We start from the raw sequence: 24,458 nt of genomic DNA, 5'->3' as shown, positions 1-24,458 counted from the left end.
CAAATATGGGAGGGGTGTGGGGAGGAGGGAAGGGAAGGGAGCCATCTAGGGGCAGACAGAGTGCCTCTCTGAAGTAGGGAACGGTCAACCCCTCACCAGGCTAGCTCTGTGTCCACCTGGTGCCTCACTCATGCAGGAAGCTGAGCCCTAGGGGCTCCCTTCTTGGAGAATAGGGGTTCAGCAGAGGTCTGAGGGTGCCTCGGGACTTTTTGCATCATGACTTAGTGGAGGTCTGGAGGAAGGTCAGTGGGTCTGGACAGGATATGCACAGACAGGCTTCTGGAATGAAGATGCCACCTTGGGTTTTAGCCAGTTAATAAGAAGAGTTAATACATATTGAACTCTTTGTATCAGATCTTTTGTGACTTTTACCTGAGTATCTCATTCCATTCTCAGGGCAACCCTGCAAGGCCAATACTACTATCCCTCCACTTCACAGGGAGGAAACTGAGGCACAAGGATACTGGCCTGAGATCAGGTCAGCACTCAGACTCTGGCCTCTCTGCTTTGGCAAAAGGCAGAGCACCCCTCCTCACTCTGGTCACTTATCCAGTTCATACCAAATCCCTTCTGAATGTTTAACAGTGTCTGGTCCTCTCAAATACTGAGCAGGGCCCAGAGCAAGGCTCAAAACTTGGAGGGCAGTGTTGCTGAGGGTCCCTTAACCTGTGGGTCCTTTGCAAGAGGGCCTGAGGTCTGAGGGGAAATCTTGGGGTGACAGAGAAAGGCCACTCCTGGCTGGGGCAGCAGGCAGGCTGGAGGCTGCAGGGTGATGGTGTGTGTGTGGGGGGGGTGTAGTGGGGGAGCAGGCCGGTGGCTGGACAGACAGGTGCAGGGGTGTTGGAGGCGATCTGGGTGGTCTCTGAGTGGCCACAGCTGGTCCAGCCCAGAGAGTTGTGTGGAGGGACTCCAGAGGGACCCCAAGAATGGGGGTCCCTTGAAGTGTCCTGAGAAGGTCTGAGAAGGGACCCCTGTTATTGGGGATTGTCCCCACTGACTTGCTCTGGAGGACCAGGACAACCCTGACTTCCGCTTCTTAAACTTAGGTTAATACTGCATTTTCTAGTGCCCCTTTGTTTTTGTTTTGCTTTGGCCTATACAGTCTTAGAACCAAATAACTCTACAACTAAAGCCACCTGTGTGTTGCTTTGAAATGACTAGTTGGAGGAAGGTTGGTGAGACCGACCACAGATCACCCGCCAGGAACTGAGCTGAGGCATCTGCCTGGCAGGGCAGGGTTGGGGTACGGGGGTGGAATGCTGACCGAGGGCCCCCGTGCAGTGCTCTGCATCAAGACCCCCCCACCCCGAACCCTCATGGTAGCCCCGCGAGCTGGCTCGTTCCCCTTCCAGAGTTGAGATTAATGCTCAGAGAAGTTCAATAACTTACCCAAGGTCATGGAGATGGTAGAGTGACTAAACGCCAGGTCTACCTCTAAGTGCATCCTCTTGCCATCACACCACAGTACGGGCTGGGTCCCTGAAGGCAGAAAGGGGGAGATAAGAAGGTTCGTTCTGAAGTTGACCTTCACCAAGAAGGCCTGGGGTGCCCAGAGAACAGGCACAGGCTCCTAGGTTCAGAGGTTGTCATGCTTCCCCCTTGGGCCTCAGAAGTGTCTTTGGCCATACGGGGCAAGAAGCTGGTCTTCACTGAGCCCGGAGTGACTGTGAGGGTGGCCTGAGGGCTCACTGCAGGCCCAGAGGTCATCCTGGGTACAAGCCTCGCCCTCCTCCCATGCCTTGGCCTCAGAGGGAGTTAAGCAGAGAGCTCCACCTTGTCGCGGGATCTGGCGTGCGACTCTGGGGTGAAAGGGCCCAGACTCGCAGCCTTCCAAACCCAAACAAATGTCTGTTTTAAGCCACTAGTTCATGGTCCTTTGTTACAGCAACTGGGGAACTAATGTCGTCTGGGTGCTGAGGGCGGGCCCTAGCTGCTTCCTGTCCATCCTGGCTCAGGGGTCCCTTCTCGGAGAAGGAGCCCTTTTGTGATTTGTCTCCATCATTTCTCCTTAGGGTTGGCCCCTCTGTTTCCATAGGCTCCTCTTCCAGGAGCTGGAGGCACATTCATTTTCTCTGAAGCAGCCCCTGGGAAGGGGGCCAGGGGTTAGAGCCGCAAGGAAAGGCAGATCCCGGAAGGAAGGGATAATAATTCTATTTTATAGATGACAACACAAGGGTCAAGAAATGCCAGTTCTCCCTAAGATACTCCGATTAGAACCTAGGAATGTTGCTCCCTGATCTCTGCTGCCTCAAGACGGGGAGATCCTCGTCCTATCTGTTCTGTGATGTCGGAGCTCCCTGCCCCTTCTTGGCCCTGTGATGTGGGAATATGCGTCTCCTGGAATCTGGTCCTCTCTTCCAGCTCCCCAGACCCTGCCTCACCCAGAAAACTTCCCAGACTGCTGTGGCTGGGAGGGGTTGCTGTGCCCTGAGCAGGCAGGTTTCCTGGAACTGTTGGGCAGTCAGGCCCTTCCCTGTGCACGTTAGTTATCTTTACACGTTAGTATCCTTACACGTTAGTTATCTTTACACATGTGTGTCCTGTCTGCCCAGGCAGCCTGACTTCCCCAGGGAAGTCTCATTCCTCCTCCCCCTCAGGTGTGGGGAGGTCTGTGTGCAAGACATTGGAGTTGTGGCCAAAGATGGCAGCGCTGGCTGTTCAGGGACAACTGAGCCGTTCTCAGGGGCTCTGTGCCCCCTATGGGTCCTCTCCCTTTCCGAGTCCAGACTGAACACTAGCCGAAGCCTGGGGAAGGCAATGGATACCAAGGAGTCGGCTTGGCAGCCCTCATGGTGAGCTGTCTTTGGGGAAGATGGCCTGCGGGGGTCATGCACCTAGTCCCAGGGGAACGCAGCCCTGCCTCTGGAACCTCCCAGATCTCTCCACTAGGAGCACGTGAGGCCTGCAGGCTTGTGGGCTGGTGGGGCTTGCTTCTGTGTTTGGAGCAGGGCATGGGGCTCTGACTTCATCTCTGCTGTCCGAAAAGCCCTGGGCTTAGCATTTCCAGGGGCCTGGAAGTATCAAGACGTGCTCTAGTGGTTTTGCTACAGTCTGTGATTACACGGTCTGATGGAACAACGTCGTTGGTGCTCAAATGTGCTTTTTATAAAATCCCCGATACTCTTCCTGGAGTCTTCTGTTCCCTGGCTCTGTCCACCGTGGCGTCAGGACTGTAAAAAAGGAAAAAAAAATTTTTCCTGAGGTTTCGGTGTTGTTTTCAGGGGGCATGTGTGTGTTTGTATGTGTCAGAGAGACCAGAGAGACAGACAGACGGACAGACAGAATGTGAGAGAATTGGACGCACAGAGGGACATACAGAGCTTGTATCAGCGGTACCAGGAGTTCAAAGGAGAGACTGGAAGACCTTCTCCTGTCTCGAGCCGCTTCCCTATTTGTGAGCTGGCAACAGCTCTTGCCTGCTGTAGAGTTAGGAGAGCTTCCTTCTCTTTCTCGTTTCCCCTTCTTGGCATCCCCGTGGCATTCTTCACCGCTCAGCGTGCTGCCAGAGGCCGTACAGGTGCGTCCCAGGAGCGGAATCCCAGAACAATGGTCCTCTGTGTGGGCTCTGGCCTCAGGGCTGCCTTAGCAGAGCCCCGGCATTTCCGGGCACTGCGGGCAAGGGAGGCCTGGCCCGCACACCCCCTGTGCTGTTCACCCCACTAGGTGTGAAGTTGTCCTTCTGCGGGGCAGAGATCTCCTACAGGGGCAGGGGGCCAGAAATGCATGTGGGCACTTGAAGGCATGGGGTGCCCACCTCAGACAACAGCTTCGCCATTCCGTCCCCAGGTGAGGGGAAGGTTCTATGGAGGAATGTCAGGAAGGCCTAGACAGGGGTGGGGTCTGAAGGAGGAGATGTTGGTGGCCTTTGGCATGAGGCTGGTAAGTCAGAGAGCTTCTAAATGCCATCCTGAAAGGTGGCCGGGGGCTTCAGACCATGGAGTGGGTTCTGGAATCCATGTGTCTCTGTGTTTGTGAGAGTGCTCTCCGGCAGACATTCATGGCAAAACCTGCGGGAGGAATGGGGCTCAGGTGCTCACCTTTGGCGGCGGGGGCCGGGGGGTAAAGGAAGAGGGCAGCTGGAGAGAGTGGGGGCCTCCCTTCAAAACTCCCCAGAAGCGTGGGAGAAGAGGAGACCCACCCCTGGCCCAAGATGGAGGGCGCTACAGCGGCTTTCAAAGGAAGAGTCCAAATGGGCTGGTTTCTGGAACTTGTTATAAGGAAGGGAAAGAGTGTCAGGAGCCTGAATTCTTTTTTTTTTTTTTAAGATGTTATTTATTTATTTGAGAGAGAGAGAGAGCATAAGCAGGGGGAGGGGCAGGCAGAGGGAGAAGCAGGCTTCCCTCTGAGTGGAGAGCCCAATGCGGGACTCGATCCCAGCACCCTGGGATCATGACCTGAGTCGAAGGCAAACACTCAACCAACTGAGCCGCCCAGGCATCCCCGAACCTGAGCTCTTATCAGCCAAAAGTGGTTCCCAGGTTATCCAGATGAGGGCAGGCTGTCGTGCCCCCTGCCACAAACCCTGCCCACACCCGCCCATCCCCGCACACCCGGCTGCACTATCAGGAAGCCAGTCCCGAGAGCGACTCCGCACCCAACCCGGAGGGTCCTCAGGCTGATCTGTGGCACGTCTAGGACATGTGAGCCCAGCAGGCCCAGCAGCTCTCTGTGGGGACCCCACTGAAACCTTAACAAGTCCGACTATTTCACCTGCTGGTGGGTCTGTGTGGGTGTCTTTAGCGGCCACCTGTCGCTTCACAGCCATCCTCCGCGGTACGGGCCGCCTGGCCGAGCCTCGCTGGTCCCGTCAGAGTCTCTGCCGCTGAGCCGGGTGTCACTGGGCAAACTCACCCCTCTGAGCCCCGGTCTCCCCACCTCCAGAGTAGTTCCCAAGGCTCTTTTCAACCCTGGAAATTAAGTCCTGCCTTCATGGAAATGAACATTGTCTGTGAGACGTTCACTCTCCCGTGAGGCAGCTGATGTGGGATGTTCACCGTAGACCCTTTCAACTGGGTTAGAGAAGCCATTTCCACGTTTCGAGCTGGGTCAGCATTGGAGACAGACAACAGTCCTTCCTGTGGATGAAAATGCCTCTGTCCCTGGAGGCACTTTCAATTTGTTAAGAGCTGCTCTCCCCTGGAACCAGAAACTTGCTTGTGCACCAGGCAGGGAAGCTATTACCTGTATTTTACAGATCGGCAGAAGGAGCCCCCCAAAAGTGAAGTCTTTCTCTGGGGATCCATGACCCCCCGGTGATTAATATAAATTAGTAGAAAGAGCACCAGCCTGAAGTCAGACAATCTGACCTTGAGAAAGTCCCTTAGGTCCCTAGACCACAATTTCCTGTCTGTGAAGTGGCAATAATCATGACTGCAAGGTCACACAAAATAATGGAGGCGGAAAGAGTTTCCAAACGTGTAAAACACGCGTTAACTCTCAGCGTCTCTGCTGGCCCCGGGCTGTTCTCCCAGCTGCCACTTCTCTCCTGCACGTTCTTCCTTCTTGGAGCTAAAGGCAGTCTCCTGGGGTGTCTCTCTGGGTGGAAGTGAACAGGATCCTCCCTGACTCCTAACCTCCCAGTGGTTCTTTCCTTCCAGACTGTAAATTCACCTGCCACCCGGAGTGCCGTCACCTGATCCAGCTGGACTGCAGTCGTCAGGAAGGCCCATCCCGGGACAGACCCTCTCCAGAAAGCACCCTCACTCCGATCTTCAGCCAGGTAAGGGAGTAGAGCTCAAGGACCGGGCGGGGAATGGCTTCTGCTGGTAGCCTAGGCTCCATGTTCTTTGCCCAGGAGCTCTGGTCAGCATGCATTCCATGTAAGCTGGATGCTGGGGTCCCCTTCTGGCCAGACACACCCCTTTTCAAGGGAACAGCAAGATGGAACAGGAACAGTGACCTCGAGAAGTGTGTAGATATTCAGAAATCCTCATTAGGTCTCTCCAAGCACAGGGCCTGCTTTGGCCTAGGATTCCATGCCAGAGATGCGGGTATAGCGGGGATAGGAAAGAGAGAAGGCTCCTGAAGGTCCTTTGAAGCCTCGTACCCCTGGGGCAATGGGGACTTTGGGGCTGAGGCTCTTCAAGCATATCATGCCGTGGGCCAATCAGACAGCCAATCTAGATTCAGCCCCAGAAGGGCCAGACAGATATTCTTTCCTTGTGTTAAAGAACCAGGGAATTGGGGGTGCCTGGGTGGCTCAGTGGGTTAAAGCCTCTGCTTTCGGCTCAGGTCATGATCCCAGGGTCCTGGGATCGAGTCCCACATTGGGCTCTCTGCTCTGCAGGGAGCCTGCTTCCTCCTCTCTCTCTGCCTGCCTCTCTGCCTAGTTGTGATTTCTCTCTGTCAAATAAATAAAATATTTAAAAAAAACAAAAAGAACCAGGGAATTGATGCATCCAAACTTTGACGTCTAGGATTTGGAATGGAGATGGGAGAACATTTTTTAATTCTTGCACTGAACAAGGATTTATTGAGTGTCCCCTGTGTGCCGAGCACTGGGGAGAGTGGGGATCGTAAACGATACATCATTGCAGTTCTTATCCACAGAGAGCTTACATTCTGGCAGGGGAGGCAGAATACAACCAAGTAGTGTATACCATGATGCATGTTGCAATGGAAAGTATGAATCAAGTGTTCTGAGTACAGGAGGCAATTGGTTCTGTTGGGAGAAATCAGGGAAGACTTTCCAGAGGAGGTGACGTTTGATCTGATCCCTAATGTATGAGTCCATGGGTGCTAGTCAAGGATGAAAGGAGGGTCCCCAGATATCATTCATTCATTCATTTAGCAAATATGTTTTGAAGGTTGACTGTATGTAAGGCCCAGAGATGCCAAGGACTTAGTGATGAAGGGAGCAGACATGGCCCCTGGCCTCTCTGGGCTGGCGGCAGCGTTGGGGAATGAGATAAACAAAGAAGCACCATGTTTATGAGAAAAATGCTCAGAGCGTTGTGAGAGACAATATAGGTGCTGAACAATTGGTTATTTCCTGAAGAGAATACCAGTGGCCCTGGGAAATCCCAAGTCGACCCCAACTCCCGAGACTAGCTGTCCACAGTAATCACCACCCCCCACCCCTTTTCTCCCACTAAGAAAGCAAATATGATGTATGTTTTTATAAGAGTGAGATTGAATCGATTCTAAGATAAATATTTTAAAAACTCTATGCCTCTTCCACACACTTTGGAATAGTAACTTTATGGTATAGCCTGAATGTAGCCAGGCCTCTCGGGAGGGCCTTGCCCCGTGAGGGGTGAGGAGGAAAAGGAGACGAATCGGACCTCCCGAACCCTGGTGAAAGCTGCAGAATTTTGCTGAAGGTTTGCCTTACGAGACGGAGGAGGGTGGTTACACAGCACACCGTGCAGCAGCATTTCCTAAAAATGTCAGGTTCTGGAGATAGTTTTTTGTCACAACTGGAGTGATGCTACTGGAATCTGATGGGGGAGGCCAGGGAAGCTGATGAATGCCCTCCACGACACAGGACAGACCCCCACAACAAAGCATCACCTGGCCCTGAATGTCCACGGTGTGGAGGTTGAGAAAGCCTGCCATGGAGCAGGTTAGCCTGGCAGGTGAGGGGGGCGGAAGGCCCCAGAGCAGGCCCTGGAGTTTGCTCTATACCTCGTCTCCCGCTTGGGATGCCAGTAGCACATGACGCATTCCAAGTCTGAGTCTTTGGAAGCGGAGTGGCCCTTTCTCCTCTGTTGGGAAGAGGACGCCATGGACTCTGACGCCTCAGAACCCTCCGGAAGCTGAATTGAGGCCGTGTCTAAAGTAGATCCCCCACTGAACTATAGAAGGAGCCATACAGAACCACATGGGGGGATCCAAGTGTCCCCTGTGGGTGCCGAGCGGCCCCCAGCCACCAATGGCCTGGAGTGGGATTTGCTCCCGGCTGGGTCAGGCTGTTCTGTTTGCCTTGGCCAGGCCCGGCCGCCTGCTTCAGCACAGCAAGGGCAGGACCGAGCCTTCTATCAATAAAACCTGGGCCGTGCTCCAGGCTCACTCCCCTTCTCTAAAAAGCTTGTTTGTGCTGATTTCCGCCTTGAGTTGATTTTCAGTTAAATACCAGGATGGAGCTTTCTTTCACCTTGACACGGTCACCTGGGCTGAGCTAGCTTCATGTGCCAGCGCGGTCTTCCCGGGGGGCATTTGCTGTGGCCCCGTCTGAACTCAGCTAGTTTGGGGGCCGTATGGCTGCTGGGGGGGGGGGTCTCAGCTTCATGTCCTTTCTCCTCTCCACTCATTAAGGAAAAGAAAAATCACTGATTTTTCTCCAACCGGAGGAGACAGCTGTTGGTTAATCTTTTTATATTTTCCTCCCGTACGTTCATACATTTTTCAAAACATGGTTGAGATCACCCTGCAGATACGTTTTTGGCATCCCTGTTTGGAAAGCAGTAATCCCAAGGTTCCAGGTGTCTTCTCTCTGCCGTGCCGCCGCCGGAGGGCGGTACGGGGGTGGGGGGGCAGGAGTGTGTGTGTGGGGGGGGGGGCAGAGATGGACTCAGAGCCCTGGCTGCAAGCTAACAGGGCCATGTGGGAGACACCCAGGGCCAGCAGAGGAAGGGCAGCTGCCTGCCTATGCCTTCTCCACCACGAAACTGTTGCTTTTAGAGTCTTTCCTTGGAGGTCTCCAAGGTCTGACACATGCGATTTTTCCTTAAGCACCTAGCAAGTCTCCTTCATGTGCACCCCAGATCCCTTCTTCATTTGAAGCCTCATTCCCAGAGAACATCATTGGCATTGTCCAAACAGCATGACAAATTGCCAGCCTGGCTGTGGCATCCCAAAGACCTTACGCTTCATGTGTTCTTAAAGTTGCTCCTCTGGTGGAAAAACAAAAAAACAAAAAACACAACCAAAAACCCAACCCTCAGGGACTCCCCAGTACCCTCACAATGGCATGTGGGTTTGCCAGTTTGGTCCACGCCTTTCATTGCCTTCAGGGAAGCAACCCCCGGAGTGGAAGTTCCTGGCCCCAATTGTTGATTCTTATAACCCACGGCAGGCCAGGGTGTTCCTGGAAGCCTCTCTCTTGTCTCAGTACATCGGATGAACAGTGGATGAGCAGAAAACATAACCACTCTTCCTTCCACTCAAATCACAGCCAGGGACTGAGTGGGCTGACATCTGCCGGGCGTGGGTTCCCTCCCCTGCCCCTGCCCCTTCAGGAGTGGGAGCGGCCCCTGGAAGCCAGCCTCCCGGCTCCTGGCCGCGCAGCCTGGCCCCTCCCTCGGCAGCTCCCAAACCTCGCTCGGGTACTTTACACACTTGGGAGCCGGCCATAGCCACGTTCCACCTGTCTACTATTTACCCAACATTTCTCTTTAAATAGATTCATTTCATTAAACTTAAATAAAACGTGTGTTAAAGGAAATTTAGAAAACCCTCAAATCACTGGTTTGATTTTTTTCCCCTGACATGTGTTCAATTAATACTTACTCTCTAAAATGAAAAGAACAATGTGTTTCTAGGGACGACCTCAGATTCCATCCACGTATGTCTAATGACTCTAAAATCCTTCCGGATGCCATCAGTGGGACACGCTGCAAACAGAGGATAGTGTCTTAGGTCATTGGCTCTTCGATGACCAGGGCCCTGGGTCCAGCCACTGCCTAAGGGGCACTGTGAGCAGCGGAGACAGCCCGGGTAGCTGGGAAGAAAGTTCCACCTGTCTGAGCCAATTCTAAGGCACGCATCCAAAGGAGAGCTCAGTCCATATGTACGGTAGGGAATAGTGCAAAGTGAGAACAAGTGCCTCCCCCCTCCCCCGCCCCCACCACAGAACAAGCCTATCTGTATTTTGCACACATATGTCCATGTGTGTCTTAGTGTAGAGTAAGGGCTTGGATGCCACTGGCAAACCACTGAAGAGGTTTCACCGTGGGGGCGGGTAAGAGTCCCGAGAGGGTGGAGTTAGATACCTTTCAGCTTTTGCTATTTGCATCAGTGCTGCTCGAATAACTGATGTTTTCATCTGTTTCCAGGACAGACTTTTTTTTTTTAAGCAATAAATATTTCCTTAAAGAAAACAACGAGCTTCTCCATGGCGGAAGAGCTAGGTTCTGATCCAGATTGTGGAGACAGCATACTTGCTATGGGACCCAGGGCCAGCCTCCTGGTTCTCTGGGCCTTGGGCTTCTCCCCTGAGGAGTGGGCGGTGTGCTGGGTTGTGAGGCTCGTGGGGAAGATGTGTGCGAGGGCGTGTGCACACCAAGGCCTGCGAACCTGCAGGTAGCATGGGAGGGCTGTCTCTGCTGCCTCCAGTGACCCTACTGGAGGGTCGATCCTGTCCTCCCCATGATGAAAACCCGTGGTGGCTTCCCATGGCCCTCGAAATCAACCCGAATCTGCACTAGGGCAGAAATCCTTCATGGTCTGGCTCTGCCAACTCTCCAAAATACCAGAAAGAAGGGTTACTGTCCTGGACATACAACCAGGACACTATGACTCTGGTCAGCAGCCTGTTTGCTTCAAGACTTACCGTTGTCTGTTGCTTCCCTCTATAGACCAAGAGACCTACACACCAAAGGGACAGCCAGGCGGCTTCCCAAGCTCCAGGGTGGATCAGTCGCCCCAGGTGCTGGCTGCTGCCTTTCTGCCACCGACCCCAACCCCCACCCTCTGCTGTCACTCCTTAGCAGGCCCCTGCAGCCGCTGCGTGGTGGTGACTCAGCTGGCGTGGAGAGCCCAGTTTCCTGGCTCCTGGCCCTGTGCTCCCTCCCGCAGGCGTGCCACCGTCTCTCTCTCCCCAAGGCTCTGCCTTTCCAGAAACCTGGTCACTCCTGCCCCAACCCTCGGCCGGAAGGCCCGGTGCTGAACCCAGAACTACCACACGGGGGAGCCAGAAGCAAGTCGGGAGAGCCTGGGAGGCGGGGTTTGTCCCTGCGGGGCGGCGCCCGAACACACCCTACCGAGGGACACCTGCGGGCACCTCCTCGTGTTCTGGGTCCTAGTTCTCCTCAGAAATGCTCCGCAAGGGTGTATCACATTGAATTGTGACCGGTAACAACTTTGACAAGGCTCACCTGTGCCCTGTCTACTTGTTTTATCAGTTATTGAAGGAGAGGGACTGAAATGTCCAAATATAATTGTGCCTAAAATATATATATATATATATACACAATTATATATATTATATTATATGTGAATATATATATAGATATATATCTATATAGGTTAGGTATATAGATTTATCAATATCTATAGATATCTATATCCATATATCTAGATCTATGTATATCGATATATATATATGGCCTATTTCTCCTTAGGCTTCTATCTTGCTGAAATTTAAAGCTCAATTATTCATTACATAAACATTTAGGATTATGTTCTCTTGATTAGTTGACCTCGTCTCATGATGAAATAACCTTTTTTATCCCTGGTAATATTCTTGGCTCTGAAATCTACTTTGTCTGATATCAATACAGGCCACTCCAGCTTTCTTTTGATTACCAGGAGCATGATATTTATAAATCCATCCTTTTACTTTTAGGGTAGTTGTGTCTTTATATTTAAAACTCATTTCCTGTAGACAGCAAATAGTTGGATCTTGTTTATTTTAAAATCCAATTGGATAATCTCTGCCCTTTAATTGGGTTATTTAGATCATTTGCATTTAATGTGATTATTGATATAATTAGATTTTAAGTCTATCATCTTTCTATTTTTTGTCTGTCCTTTCTGTTCTGTGTTCCTTCTCCCCCCCCGACCCCCATCTTATTTTGGATTAATTGAATATATTTTATGATCCCATTGTATTTCATTTGTTGCCAGCCCATCCACATGTGCCAAAGGCAGGGCCAGTCCCCAGCTGTCCTGTTCCACTCTGGCTACATTTGAGACAGCCTCTCCACCTTCCACAGACGTCCTTCCACGCTCTAGAAGCCAGAAGTGCTGGCTCAGGCTGTCAGTGATTCATCTCCACTAGACAGCCGCCTCTCACAGGAGCTGCCCCAAGGCCTATCTGACCAGCTCAGGCCAACCCACAGAGCTTGTTTCCAGTCTGGCAGAGCGGAAAGTCTTCCCAGCCTGAGTTCCTGGCTCTGAGGAGGGGCAGAGCTCTAGAACTTATTTCTCTAGAAATCCTTAAATTTCGGAGACCTTTCCCGGGTGTTCATCACAGCCCCACCTCCTCCTTCTACGTGTGAAACAGTGGCTGCCTGAGATGGCCTCTGGCTGGGCCAGGTCAGTCCCGAATTTCTGAGGAGGCAGCTTTATATGTGTCACGGTGAGAGAGTTGTTTGTGTCTTACCCTGGAGACCACACTGCCCTGGGTAACTGGTCTTGCCTGCAGAGGGGCAGATGAGGGATGGGGACTGTGGGTCAGAAACATCTTTTGTGATTCTCTAGTCTGACGAGAGGGGGACACTTAGAAAGTAGACTCCCCTGTGGCTGAGTCAGACCTGGGCAGGAGCTGTTTAGGACCCGTGCCTCTTGGTCTGGGCTAATTTCACTGCATTCAGTGTTTTTAAGTGGAAGGGCCCTGTCAAAGCTCTTAGGCTAGCAGCCAAGCAACAGAAGTGCTGTGTGGGTTAGAACCCGCGAGAAAGAATCTCCTGTGAGCCCACCCTAAGAGGTGTGTAGTCACTTACCTTTTATGACAGGAAGTCGTCTGGGGAGAAACTGGGCCCTTGGCTCTGCACAGCTGGTTTAGTGTTGTAAAATGCAGCTCTCGCGATGAAGAGTGGAATTCTTAAGGTTCAACAACCCCCCTCCCCCCAAGAGGACATCTGGGAAAGGTTGCCTCTGACAGGCATGGGGAAGGTGGAGGCTGCCCCGGTGAATATGTGTCAGGAAGAGGGGAGGACCTGGGGCATTTTGACAGGCAGAGAAAACAGCAAAACAAACCACAAGAGGGCAGGGCAGCTGCCAGGAACGTGAAACAAATTTCGGGCAGCTGAAGGAGGGAGGCTGTCTTGTGGCTGGAGGTGGGTGTGAATGGACTGCTGGCTGGGCACGGGTCCGGAAGGGCCTCGAAGGGCCTTGAAGACCTGCTCCGGAGTTTGGGACCTCACTGCAGGCACTGGGGAGTTGTTGGTTGAAGGACAACGATTGTCATGGAAAGCTGTCGGACATAGGCGTTCTGGGTTTGAAATCAGATCCTGCCCTTTACTTGCTTTGTGACATTGGGCAAATGAACCACTCTGAGCCTCAGTTTACTCATCTGCAAAATATCTCCTTGCAAGGTTGTGCTGATCTGGTGAGATGGGAAAATGTATAAGAACTTGGCGATTCGAATATAACTTCTTATTTCCTGCTGTTCTATTAGACTGTGTGTGGTGAGAGGCAGAAACGATGTCTTATTCAGGTGTCCATCCGAACTCCTAGTTTAGTACTTGTCATGTAGAAGGTGCCTGGTAAATATTTCTTAAATGAATGGATGAAAGAATCAGCAACTAGAGATGGGCACAGAGTAAGGAGTATAGTGCAGCAATATTCAGTAACTATTAGTTGAAATTTGAATAGAAGATTTTAGAATAGAATAGCCCTGATCAGATCTTAGTACAAAAGGGTGACTTTGGCAACAAGCGAGCGGGGAGTTTGGAGAAGGCTGAGATGGAAACAAAGGAAACTACTAGAAGGCTTTGCAATAATCTACATTCATGGCATTCATTGAGCAAGGAACTACTCATAGTGAAGGAGCAGGGGGAGGGGAAGCAGGGAATAACGAGCTCAGTTTCGGGCTTGTTGCCCGCAAGGCTTCAAAGGGGAGCCCAGGGAACTCCGTGAGCTGTGGCTGGAGCTAGATGTAGCTCCACCTGGGGCTACCTTCTGAGGTGCGAGTCTGTGAGGTACGATGGATACCACTGGCAGACATCAGACTAAGCTCCCAGACTGGGGGTGCGGGGTGCCAGGACCAGAAGACGGTCAGTGGCTGGACCCTGGAAAACCCCAACAAGCTGACGGGAAGACAGGACATAGGCAGACTGGGAAAGCAGTCTGGGAAAGCAGCAGGGAAACCACTGCGTGGTTTGTGATGGCCTGTGATTTCAGGCAGGATGGTGCTACGGGAGCAATCACGTACTGTTACGGAGTGTTCCAGAACTGGGTTCTGGGGTCAGACCTGCTGGGTTCATTCGGCTCCACCGTGAACTAGCCTGTACGATTATGTGCAGATTGCTTAACCTCCCCAAACCTCCTTCTCCTTTCTATAAGAGAGAGAGAACTGTAGCTTCCTCATCAGTTGGTTGTCGGGATTAAATGAAAGGATACACACAAAGCTAGCCCTACGAGGCCTGCATGGACCGGCTAAGAATAAATTCAAACTCTGTTTCAGGAGTCGAGGGGCACGTCACCCTGGTTTTCCGTTTCTGAATATGTTGATAGGTCACAAGGCCCCCCATCTGACCTCCACCCCGACACCCTGCAGCTGGACAGTAGGGGAATCCTCAGGTGCTAAGGGGCTCCGGATGCCGAATCAAGCCGGAGTTGGAGCTGGGATAGAGTAGCAGCTCCCGGCTCTCGGTCTTGTGATACTGCTTTTCTGGAACACGCGGAACCACGCAGTGGATCAAATGAGGGGATCTGGGCACATGCCAGGATCACATCTGAGAAAGGAAGAAAGCTTAAAATAGTGTTTTTCATCATCTGAAACTTTGAGCCAGGAAAGTCACCCACTTCACCATCTCAGTGGGGCTTCCGGAACCCCAGCACGATGCCTTAGATTTAAGCCTCCCGAGGCTTAGGCTGCAGCCGGAGGTCCGGACGCCTCTTCCCCGGCTCAGGGACAAGAACAGCCAGTCCCTGTTTTTTGTGTGTTCCCCGCCAGCGGCTCCTGCATTCCCTTACCCCTTCTCCCCCTCTCCCAAGTTCTCAGTGCTGATTATTCATAGGGAAGAGGTGCTGATGGGGTCATTAGACACTGAAAAGAATCCAGTCTTCCTCTCTTAAGGCCCCTGGAGCTTCAGTCTAGATTTTTCTTCCTGGAGGCTGGCCAACTTATTGTGTTGTGTTTGATCTTTGCAGATTTCTTCGAATCCCAGGGTCCTCACCAGCACAGTCTCTGTGTTGCTGACTTCTTACTCATGACTCCCTTGCAGGCCTGGAGTCACTGGCCGGTGGAGTGGGGTGGGAGAAAGACACTAACTTGGAGGGAAGAGACTTGGGAAGCAGGAGCTGTGACGGAACCTGTTACTTCCCTCACTTTCCTATCTGTAAAATGGGTATAATAACAACCTGCTTTCAAGGTTCTAGAGCCGCCTACACAGTGAATAGTAAAAAGGCTTCCAGAAGCCCTATTCAGACAGCAGCAAATATGCATAATATTTGGAATGGCATGTAGCAGCACCCAAAAAGAACACAGTGTCACTTAGAACTTCTCCTAACCAGGTCTCGCAGCTGGCGTGTTGCACACAAGAAGAGAGGCATGCCGACTCCTGGGGCACTTTGGCTTGGGGTTCAAAGAGGTTGTCACCTGATGTCTCTTGAATGCATGGCATTGCAATTGCTTTGCAGAGGTCCCTGCGTGACTCCAAGGCACAGTGTGGCCACAAAGAATCTGGGGCCCATTTTTTTCCTTAAGTATTGGATTCCCACAGAGCCAGGAGGTTCCTTTGATAAAGAGAAGGGCATTGCTTTGCTGGCTGGACAAAGCAGGTAGGCCACTGAGGGCCCGAGGCTCATGCAGAGACCCCCTCCCTGCAGCGTTCATCAGTCAGCATTGGGTTTGGAGGTACTGGTGAGGCTAATACAGATTCCTTTGCCTGAACTGCTGTCTCTGGGGACACCTCTCCCTCACCCCCAAAAAACTAGCTCTAAAATACTCATTTGAAGGAAAGATTGTCCCAGAACAAGCCAGAGGTTCTTCAACCCTATAAGTGGTGAGCTCTTCCCCCCAAAACACCCAGTAGCTCACTGCAGCCCACCACCAGCTGCTTACCTGCACTTCCTGCTGGTGTGGACCGTTCTCCTGAGCCCAGGGTGGTGGGCAGCTCTCAGCTGTCTTGTGCTCCTACCTGCCAGGCATTCACAGGCCTCTGGGAGAAAGACTGTGTGGGAGGATGGAGCCAAATCCGGCTGCAGTTTGAAACCCTCCTGAGCACTGACAGATTTGGCTAAGGTGGGGGAGGGAGGGGGTTCCTCATAAAAATAACGAGAGCTTAAAATGGAGCGGGCAGCTTGGTATCTGGGGGCTGAGTCTAGCCCTCTGGCCAGCTTGTGCTTCCCCCAGACTGGAGTGTTCCAGACCTGCAAGGAAGAGCCACGCAAACCCGGAGAGAGTCCTGATAACCCCTCTCAGCCACTCTCTGGGACACACCAGTGTCCGCAGGGCATCAGCCTCTGAGAACGGTGCCCCTGGCCTTGTCTTGCCGGTCATGGGACTCCAGGCCCCACTCTACTGAAAGATGGCAGAGTGCACACCAGGACAGTTCCATTTCTGCGGAGAGACTGTAGATCCAAGGGGCTTAAAGCGTGGGCCCTGGAGTTGCACAGGCCTGGGTCTGAGTCCCAGGACACATATCTTCCTTGTAGGACTCTGAGCCTCATCCATGGATGAGTTTCCTCATCCATAAAATGGGAATAATATTCTCTACCTCGAGGCTGCTGGGCAAGTTAAATGACCAGGCACAGGAGTTATGCAAGCAAGGGTACCTCTAACTGCTATTGCTGTGCAGACCTGGGCCGAAAGGTTATGGGAGTGTCACCCTAACTGCTTGGAGGGCTAAACCCTGGTAGAGGAAGATGTTCCTTCATCCAGTCTGATGGGGACATGTAATGAGCCGTCTTTGATAGGAATGACAGGAACTGGCAAAGACCCCCTCCTGGCCAGACTGTCAGGAAAATGTACGGATAACCTGGGTTATTTGGTGTGTGCAGGCTCCTTCGGTATCTTGAGTCTTCCTGAGGGCCAAGTTCTGCGCGAGGGAGGAAGGGGAGGCTTGCGCTCCAGGTTGCCATAACTTTGCATATGATTTGCATATGTTTGTAGGGCCCCTGCCGTTTCTTCTCGCATTTCCAAGTTAAAATATTGCTGCTTCTCCAGGCAGACCAGATATTGATTTTCTTCTTCTCCGGTTACTTCTCCAACCACTCTAATTGACCGGGCTCCTTGTGAATGGGGGGTGTGAGAGTGGATGAGGAGGAGGATGGGAGGAAGGGAGGAGAGACGCGGAGGACCTTAGAGCCCTTTCTACTCCTTGAACATGAGCCATCATGGGTGACGAGAAGGAGCTGTTTCCAGAGGCATGAAGAAAGGCCATAGGGAATTTTCTCTCGCGCGCGCGTCCGGGTCTGTTCCTTCCGGCATCCCTAACCTGACCTCTGGTGCCCCAGGCCCACCTGGCCCTGGGATCCAGGGCCACCCAGGGAGGCGGGGAGGCGCAGGCCAGGGGCGGGCGGGGGGAGGGGCGCCGCGACAGCCCAGCCGGGCTTTGGGGAACCTTGCGAGAGGAAGTGGCTTCCGACTCCTCTGCGCGCAGGGCGAGGGGCAGGAAAGGCGCGGGCAGGCGGGGGAGGTGTTGAGATGGCGTTCTGCGCGCGGGGCGGAGGGGACGAAACCGCAGATGCCGAGTGAGCCGGGGAGCGCGGCGCGCGAGGCGGGCGCCCACGTCCCACCCGGGAGCTTGCAGCCCGGGCGGCGCGCGGAGAAGGGCGCAGGTTACCCCTCCAGCCGAGCCGCTCAGGGCTCAGCCTGAGAGCCCAGGAGGCGGGTGCCGGCTGCGCCTGACCGGGTGACAGCGGCCCCCCCACCCCAGCCTCCCCCCCAACCCCCCAGCCCGCTGCGGGGCTGGGAGCTCGCACCGGTGGATATTGGGGCGGGGATCCCCTACTCCCTCGGCGAGCCCCGCTGGTGACACGCGCCCTGTGCCTCGCGGGGCCCCGGGCTAGATGACGGTGGACAACAGCATGAGTAGTGGGTACTGCAGCCTGGAGGAGGAACTGGAGGATTGCTTCTTCACTGCCAAGACCACCTTCTTCAGAAATGTGCAGAGCAAACATCCTTCCAAGGTAAACATCATGATCCAATGCAAAAGGCTTTCACTGCGGGCTTAGGGGGTAGGGGCCAGAGAGAATCACTTCCATGGTCCAGGAGGGAAACATCCATCCTGGCCAACAGGCAAGGCAATGTGTTATCAGAATGGGTGGCCAGTTGCCCTGGAACCCTCTTGAACTTGTGGGCTAAGTGGACCAAAGGTTGGATCTGGAGCCCTTCCGGGACCACCAGCAAACCCTCTTCTCTTTTTAATGCCCTTTTCAGTATTTCCTGGCCCCGGACCTTTTCAAAATGGCTCTCTATGACTTGGCGACAGTGCTTGGCTCAGTCTGGTGACACCTGTGCCTGGGAAGGTGACAGGCCAACTGCTCTGTGTCAAACCCCCTCTTCCTCGCCACCCCAAACCTGAGCTTTGAAGCTCTGGGTGGAAAATGGATAGCACCCAGTAGGGTAAACACTCATAGGTCGAAACTTCCGTATTGTGAGTGGCCAGAAACCATCTTAAAACACAGTTGTAGCAACTTTGCAGAAGTGTAGGGTGTTTTTAGAAGCAAACTAAACTTTCTCTAAGTCTCTGTCCTGCTACCATTTTAACTTACTGACTTTGTTGGGGTCACCTGAAGGGGGTCGTATGTGCTTCCTACAGCAACTCTGGGCACCCCGCGTGCCTGAGTCCGCTGGCCACACCCTCCCGGCTGCTCCCGATCACGGATCTTCCACATCCTTGGTGGGAGCACGGAAGAGCTCTGTTTGTTTGTTTGTTGTGCTGTTTAGATGAGAGGGTTCCAAGCCAAGGGGAGAGATTGCCTAACCGGGACTGCTCACAGACAGAAGTGAGCTGCTAAGTTTCTCAGGTGTGTGCACACTCATCAATTTAGCGGTCCTACACGGGTAGATCCACCAGAAACTTCCCCAGGCCTGACTCTGGGGCCTCCTTCCTGACTAATTCATATTGCCCGTAAGCCCTGCACTTCCCGGGTTTTGACATTACACCGATGTACTGGACCTTTCGGTTGTGAGAGGATGCCCTAGAACCAAAGAAAAGTTTTGATATTAGTGTTTGAAGGAATCGACTAAAACGGACCCCTGGAACCAGCCCCTGCTATCTGGGGCACCCTATGATGAGGCTGGGGAGCAGGGCCGGTTCTGAGGAGCTGGGGGGCCCGGAGTAGGTAGGGCATGGCTGCCAAGAGGTGGTGCCTTGCTCTCTGTTGGGGTTCTTGCCTCATGGTGTGGACGGCCCCTCACCCCTCACCCCACAGGCACTCCGGCTGTCTGGGGTCTTTAGACCAGTGATTCTCAGCCTTAGCTGCACCCTGGAATTAGCTGGGGAGCTTTAGAAAATGTGGGTACCTGTTCACTAGTAGAGAGTCTGACTTTGTTGGCTTAGGGTACGGCCTGGGCATCAGGATTTTGAGAAGCTCCCCGGGTCATTCTGGTATGCAGCTGAGGTCAGACCACGGCTCTAGAGAATTTTGCTGCTGCCCGGGGAGGAAAGGTTCCTGTTTTGAAAAGGGAGAGTAGCTGCGGTGCTTACTGCCAGCCAGGCTGGGAGCCCTTGGTCCCAGAAGGTGGGCTTTTGGCAGGATGGGGTGCACGAAAGAGCCCTGCAAAGCTGGGGTTTCTTTTCCTTGGCAAAGGAAAATGGTAGCTGTGTCTGGTACTTCTTGGGAGAGGTAGAAATATCTTCAAGGAAATATGCAGGGGCGGGGTTGGGGATGGTGGGGTTGGGGATGGTGGGCGACTTGTTTCTTGGCCCAGACAGCCTTCTGTCCTGATGGTGGGGTTGGGGATGGTGGGCGACTTGTTTCTTGGCCCAGACAGCCTTCTGTCCTCCTCCTCGCCTCCCAAAGCGTCGCTCCTGAAAATACTCCTTTGCTTTGGCGCCCACGTCAGCAATTTCTTTACTCTGTCTAGTTCTTCAATCCATGCCCCGAGGTGAGGTCTCTGCATACCTCATTTGCCCCAACACAGAAGCCCTCAGCGGGCAGGAATCCCTTCTAAGAAACTCATCTGTTGGACCCTGCACGGGGTGATGAGGCTGAGTGCTCCTGAAGGGACAGGATGGTGGGCGTAGCCCCTCTGAGCTTGGCCTTCGCCGAGCCCCTGGATGAGGCGATCCGGGCAGGACGGCCGTGCTTCTCAGCCCAGGCTTGCTTTCAGCACCGCCCAGTCCGGGGAGTGAGGTCTGGGGGGTGAAGGGCTGTGTGTGCCTGACTTGGGAGCTGGGGAAGCTTCATCCAAATGTTTCTGTCTTTCGTCCTTTGAAGGGTTGCTCTGCCTTTAATCACATTTTCAGTTCCGTCTGCTCCCTTGCAGCCACTACTGGAGGGGGTTTCAGGGAAACCGCCTGTGCTATCACGATCCCTTCCTGATCCCTAAGGAGGATGCTTCCTTCCTCCCCGAAGACAGGTCACGTCTGAGCTCCTAAGGGAATTCCTCTTTCCTGTCTCCAAGGAAAGGCGTCTGTGTGTTTCCCGGTCGCTGAGAGATTAGGGCCCCCATCCCTGCAATGGTGTCAAGACGGTGGCTATAAATAGCCTTGTCAGAACGACCTGTATCTGCCTCAGGCCTGCGCCTGGTGGGGCCCCAAGCTGCTCTTCCTGGTGCCGCCACCTGGGAACTGTCTCTGGCCCGGCCTCCAAGGAGTTCTCCTCTCCAGCCCCTTCGGTGGGAGGTTGGGGGGTGAGAAAGGAGGTGCGGGAAAGTAAGGAGATGGCAGTGGAGAAGGGAGACTGCGCCCTGGGCCCTTACAGAAAGTGCCAGATGCGTGGGGTCCTGGGGCTTGTCTGAGGTGACAGGGACAGCAGGTGGCTTCAGGGGGCTGAGGCAGCGCTGGCAGGTACTTCCCTCTTGTGTGAGGGCACTTAGATCACATCGCCGTGGGGTTCCTGTGTCCAAACGGGGCTCCTGGGGGCTTGGGGGAGAACGGACCTGCATGGCTGGTGGTGTCGTTGGGGCTGCAACCCAGCAGGCTGGGGCAGCCTGCAACCCAGGTGGGGGTCTGTCCCAGGTCACGCAGCAAGTTTGATGGAGCCAGGGTTAGAATCCATACCGCTTGCCTCCTGACCCAGAGATTTTTCTGGGTTAGTCCTATGAAAGGCAGCATGTGGCGTTTTGCAGGGCTGGGGACAGTGAAGCCACGCCCTCTGGCCATCCCCACCATCTGCTTCTTTATTCCTGTCTGGGGTCTGACCCTGGCAGTGAGGCCAACTTCGGCCCCATCGGTCTTCCCAATGCCCTCAGGTGGTGGCATTGGCCTCTGAGCTCTCCTTGCATCTCCAGGATTCCAGGACTCTGGAGTCACCCAGAGCTTCAGGGTGGGTGCCCTGAGAACATAGGACGCCTGCTTCTTGCAGAACGTCAGAGCTGAAAAGGATCTGTTTGGTCTAGTGCCCTCCTCTGCAGATGGAGAAACTGAGGCCCAGAGAGGTGGGAAGGCTGCTCCAGGCCACATGTGTGTCAGGCAGAGCCAGGACTCACCCCCTTCTTGGGCTTCTTGTCACATGCTCTTCTTGGTCCTCTTCACCCAGTGGGTGACCCCAGACCAGCCATGGTCCTTGTCCTCCCAGAGCCTTCTACAGAATGGAAAGACCCAAACAACTTCAGGCTCCGTTCCATAAGGCACGCTAGTCAAGGACACACTGACTCTCCATTTAACTAGCAGGGAGTTCCCTGTCATCAGTTCCAAAATCTTACAACTTTAGTCATTTAAAAAGTTCTTTTGGGTGTCTAGCCCTAAATCCCGCTTGCTGGATATTCCTCCTCGTGGGTGTTTTCTTTGTGGATACGGAAGACAGAAGGTTGACTCTCCCTGTGGTTAAACATCCTTCAGCACACGTGGAACACGCTCCCATCTCCCCTGCCCCCGTGCCCTCAGGTTTTCTCTGTGCTGACACCATTGATTCTTGAAAAACTCGAGACAGATGCAAAGAGGAAGGGGGTCTCAGGGGTCAGAGTAGAAGCCACCTCTGATTCTGTTCCTGCACGTGTCTGGCCATCAGCCCCTCCCTGGGGCAGGGCCTCTGTGGCAAGCCGGGGATGTCCGCCAACCCCGATGGCCCTGGGACCAGTCAGGGAAATACCGTCTCTCCCCTGAAGCAGGCACACCCAGGCCTCAGGCACAGCTCCTGCCCCTGCCCTTCTAGGCCTGAGAAAAAAGCATACTAAAAAGACACGAGTTCCAAATTTGAGCAGTAGAAATAACTTAAGAATCTTCAGAAGTGTTGGGATAGCACACATTTTTAGGTGTTATCTCAGGAGCCTGCACAGACCAAGATTAACGTCCAAAGATGCTTCATGCCGGTCCAGCCCCAGGATGGCCTTCCTTTTAGGCTGCAGGCTGTCTCCCCCTCCTGTGGTGTTCACTGCCCACCGCCGTCTCTGACCCTCCCTGGGGTTGGCTTTTCTCTAGTGCAGACAGTAAACCCGGGAAGACACAACTCGCATCCCCTTCGGGGCCGACGCAGCACCAAGCACTGGGTTCAAAAGCAGACTTGTGAGAGTGGTTGGCTGTAGTGACTCTGTTCTCTCTTGCATCTTGTATCACCAGGATGGACGAGAGGTTATGGCAAACAGCCCCCTTTTTTCAGTCCTGGAACCTAAGAGCAAGTTATTTCCCCCTTTAAGTCAAGTTACATTGGCAGGTGGGGGGCTCCGGTTAACACATGGGAGGTTTTCGTGGGCCAGCCCTGAAATGGAGTCTTTTACAGCCACACGCCATTGGCCAGAACTGGGTCACGTGGTCACACCTAACCACAAGGGAGGTTGGGAGATGAAGTGCAGCTGTGAGCCCAGGTGGCCGAGGAAGCAGGTTGCGGTAAGGGCATTTCCCTGGCGCTGTCATGCAGCCTTCCTGCCCGCTTTTTTGCCTGACACCCACCTTTGGAAGCTCTGCTCATACTTTCTTGGAAATGGGCCGAAACTCTCCTCCATGGGTCACCGAGCATCTGGGGCTCCCGGGATGAGGTCCTGTCTTCCCCAGCCACACTGGCAGCTCCTTGAGCACAGACACTTGCCTCTACTCAGCACTGCTCGGCCTCCAGAGCATCTGAAGCCTCCAGTGATGCGGCAGGTGGTCCAGCCTCCTCCTTCAGACGCACCCTCGGGATCGCTGAAAATGGAGACTCAGGGACCCTGTCTCAGACTTACTGGGTCCTGCACCTTTGGAGGTCGGACTCTCAAATATTTAATTTGGGCTAAAGTCAGGGAACCCCCTGTTTAGAAATACTTAATAATTTCCATTAAAATACGAGATGGCATTTGTCACAGATTCCAGATGGGTTTCTAGGCTGGAAGTTGAAGCCAGAGGCTACAGAGATTTGTCTGTGCTCACGCAGCTAAGTAGAGACGGAACCGAGGCCTCAGGGCCCCTGGGTCCCTGTTACCCTCACCATGACCCGCTGAGTGAGGCTGTCGGAGTGGCGGCCCTTTGCCACGGTGAGCAGCCCGTGGTGTGGAAGCACCAGATCCGCGAGCCGAGTCCTGGCTGGTCACGGCAGCTGCAGCTGTTAACTGAGGGGCTGTGGTCCAGCCACGTCATCTCTCCAGACCGGGGTCCCCATCGTCCTTTCAGCAAGAACACTTGTGAGAGGAGCCTGTCTCGATTTTCTTCCCTGAGGGTCCCTCCTCTGCGGGAGCAGATCCGTCCTCACCACCTTTTCACGGAGCCGGTGGGGAGTTTAGATACAGTCTATGGGTTCTAAGCTGTAAGGTTTCCGCAGGGAGGGGTCAGGAGGAGAACTTGCCTGGCTGGCACGCGTCCCTTCCTCTAGGACTATTTGAGACTTAACTCAAGACATCGTCACCGCTGTGTTCCAGAAGCCTCCCCTCCAACCCACCCCTCCCTGTTCCACCAGGTTAGACCATTTATCCTGACTTAGCTGGCTTTTCCCTTTAAAGCAATTCCAGTTACAGTTTGGGGCACATGCTTCATCCACCCACCCAAGCAGTTTAAGGAGAAAGGAAGGAAGATCCCACAGTAGAAGCAAAGCCTGGATTCCAGCTCTTAGTTCGCAATACCTGGTTGGACTCTGGATCCAGCTCCCAGCCCATGAGCTGGAAAGGGTGGCCCCACTGGCTCAGCCTGGGTGCCCAGGAGCCTGGGTTCCCTTCTCTCTTCCACTCTGACTCTCCAGGTAACCCACATCTGTGCATCTGGCTTTGGGATTCTTCTCTATGGAGGATCCAGATCCGTCTCCCCCACAGCCTCAGTTTCCTCTTCTCGATGGATCAGTCTACCCATAAAAGAACATGGGGACACTGGCCTGACCTAGCCTATTCCCTGGGGACAAGAGGATGAGCTAAATTTGGTACGAAGCTGGAGCACTGGATTTCTAGGGCCAGGAGGAAGAAGGGAGCTGTAGTGGCAAAAACCTTGAATCACAGGGCCTGTGGCTTCTATGCATGGGGCTGTCTTGACGCCTCCTCTCTTCTCTTCTCCCACCCCCACCCCGCTTAGCTTCTGGCCCCCATCCGACCTCACTTCCTGGCTCTAGAATGAAATTCTCTG

At 53.7% G+C, this 24,458-nt stretch overlaps 1 protein-coding gene across 2 annotated transcripts in view; it reads left to right on the top strand.

Annotated features, from left to right (window-relative positions):
* Positions 1 to 24,458, top strand: part of RASSF5 (Ras association domain family member 5) — a 65,326-nt gene that overhangs the window by 18,926 nt on the left and 21,942 nt on the right. The window contains exon 2 of one of the 2 annotated variants that reach the window (XM_045982889.1): positions 5,598 to 5,719. In XM_045982889.1, coding sequence (XP_045838845.1) covers positions 5,598 to 5,719 — 122 coding nt within the window. Of the gene's footprint in view, positions 1 to 5,597; positions 5,720 to 17,406; positions 17,962 to 24,458 lie in introns of those variants that run through there. The other variant, XM_045982890.1, reaches the window with a different exon arrangement.

The sequence above is a fragment of the Meles meles genome, chromosome 17, assembly GCF_922984935.1.
Source record: "Meles meles chromosome 17, mMelMel3.1 paternal haplotype, whole genome shotgun sequence".
Lineage (NCBI taxonomy): Eukaryota > Metazoa > Chordata > Mammalia > Carnivora > Mustelidae > Meles > Meles meles.
The sequence above is the reverse complement of the archived record's forward strand: the minus strand, read 5'-3'. Positions and strand labels throughout refer to the sequence as shown.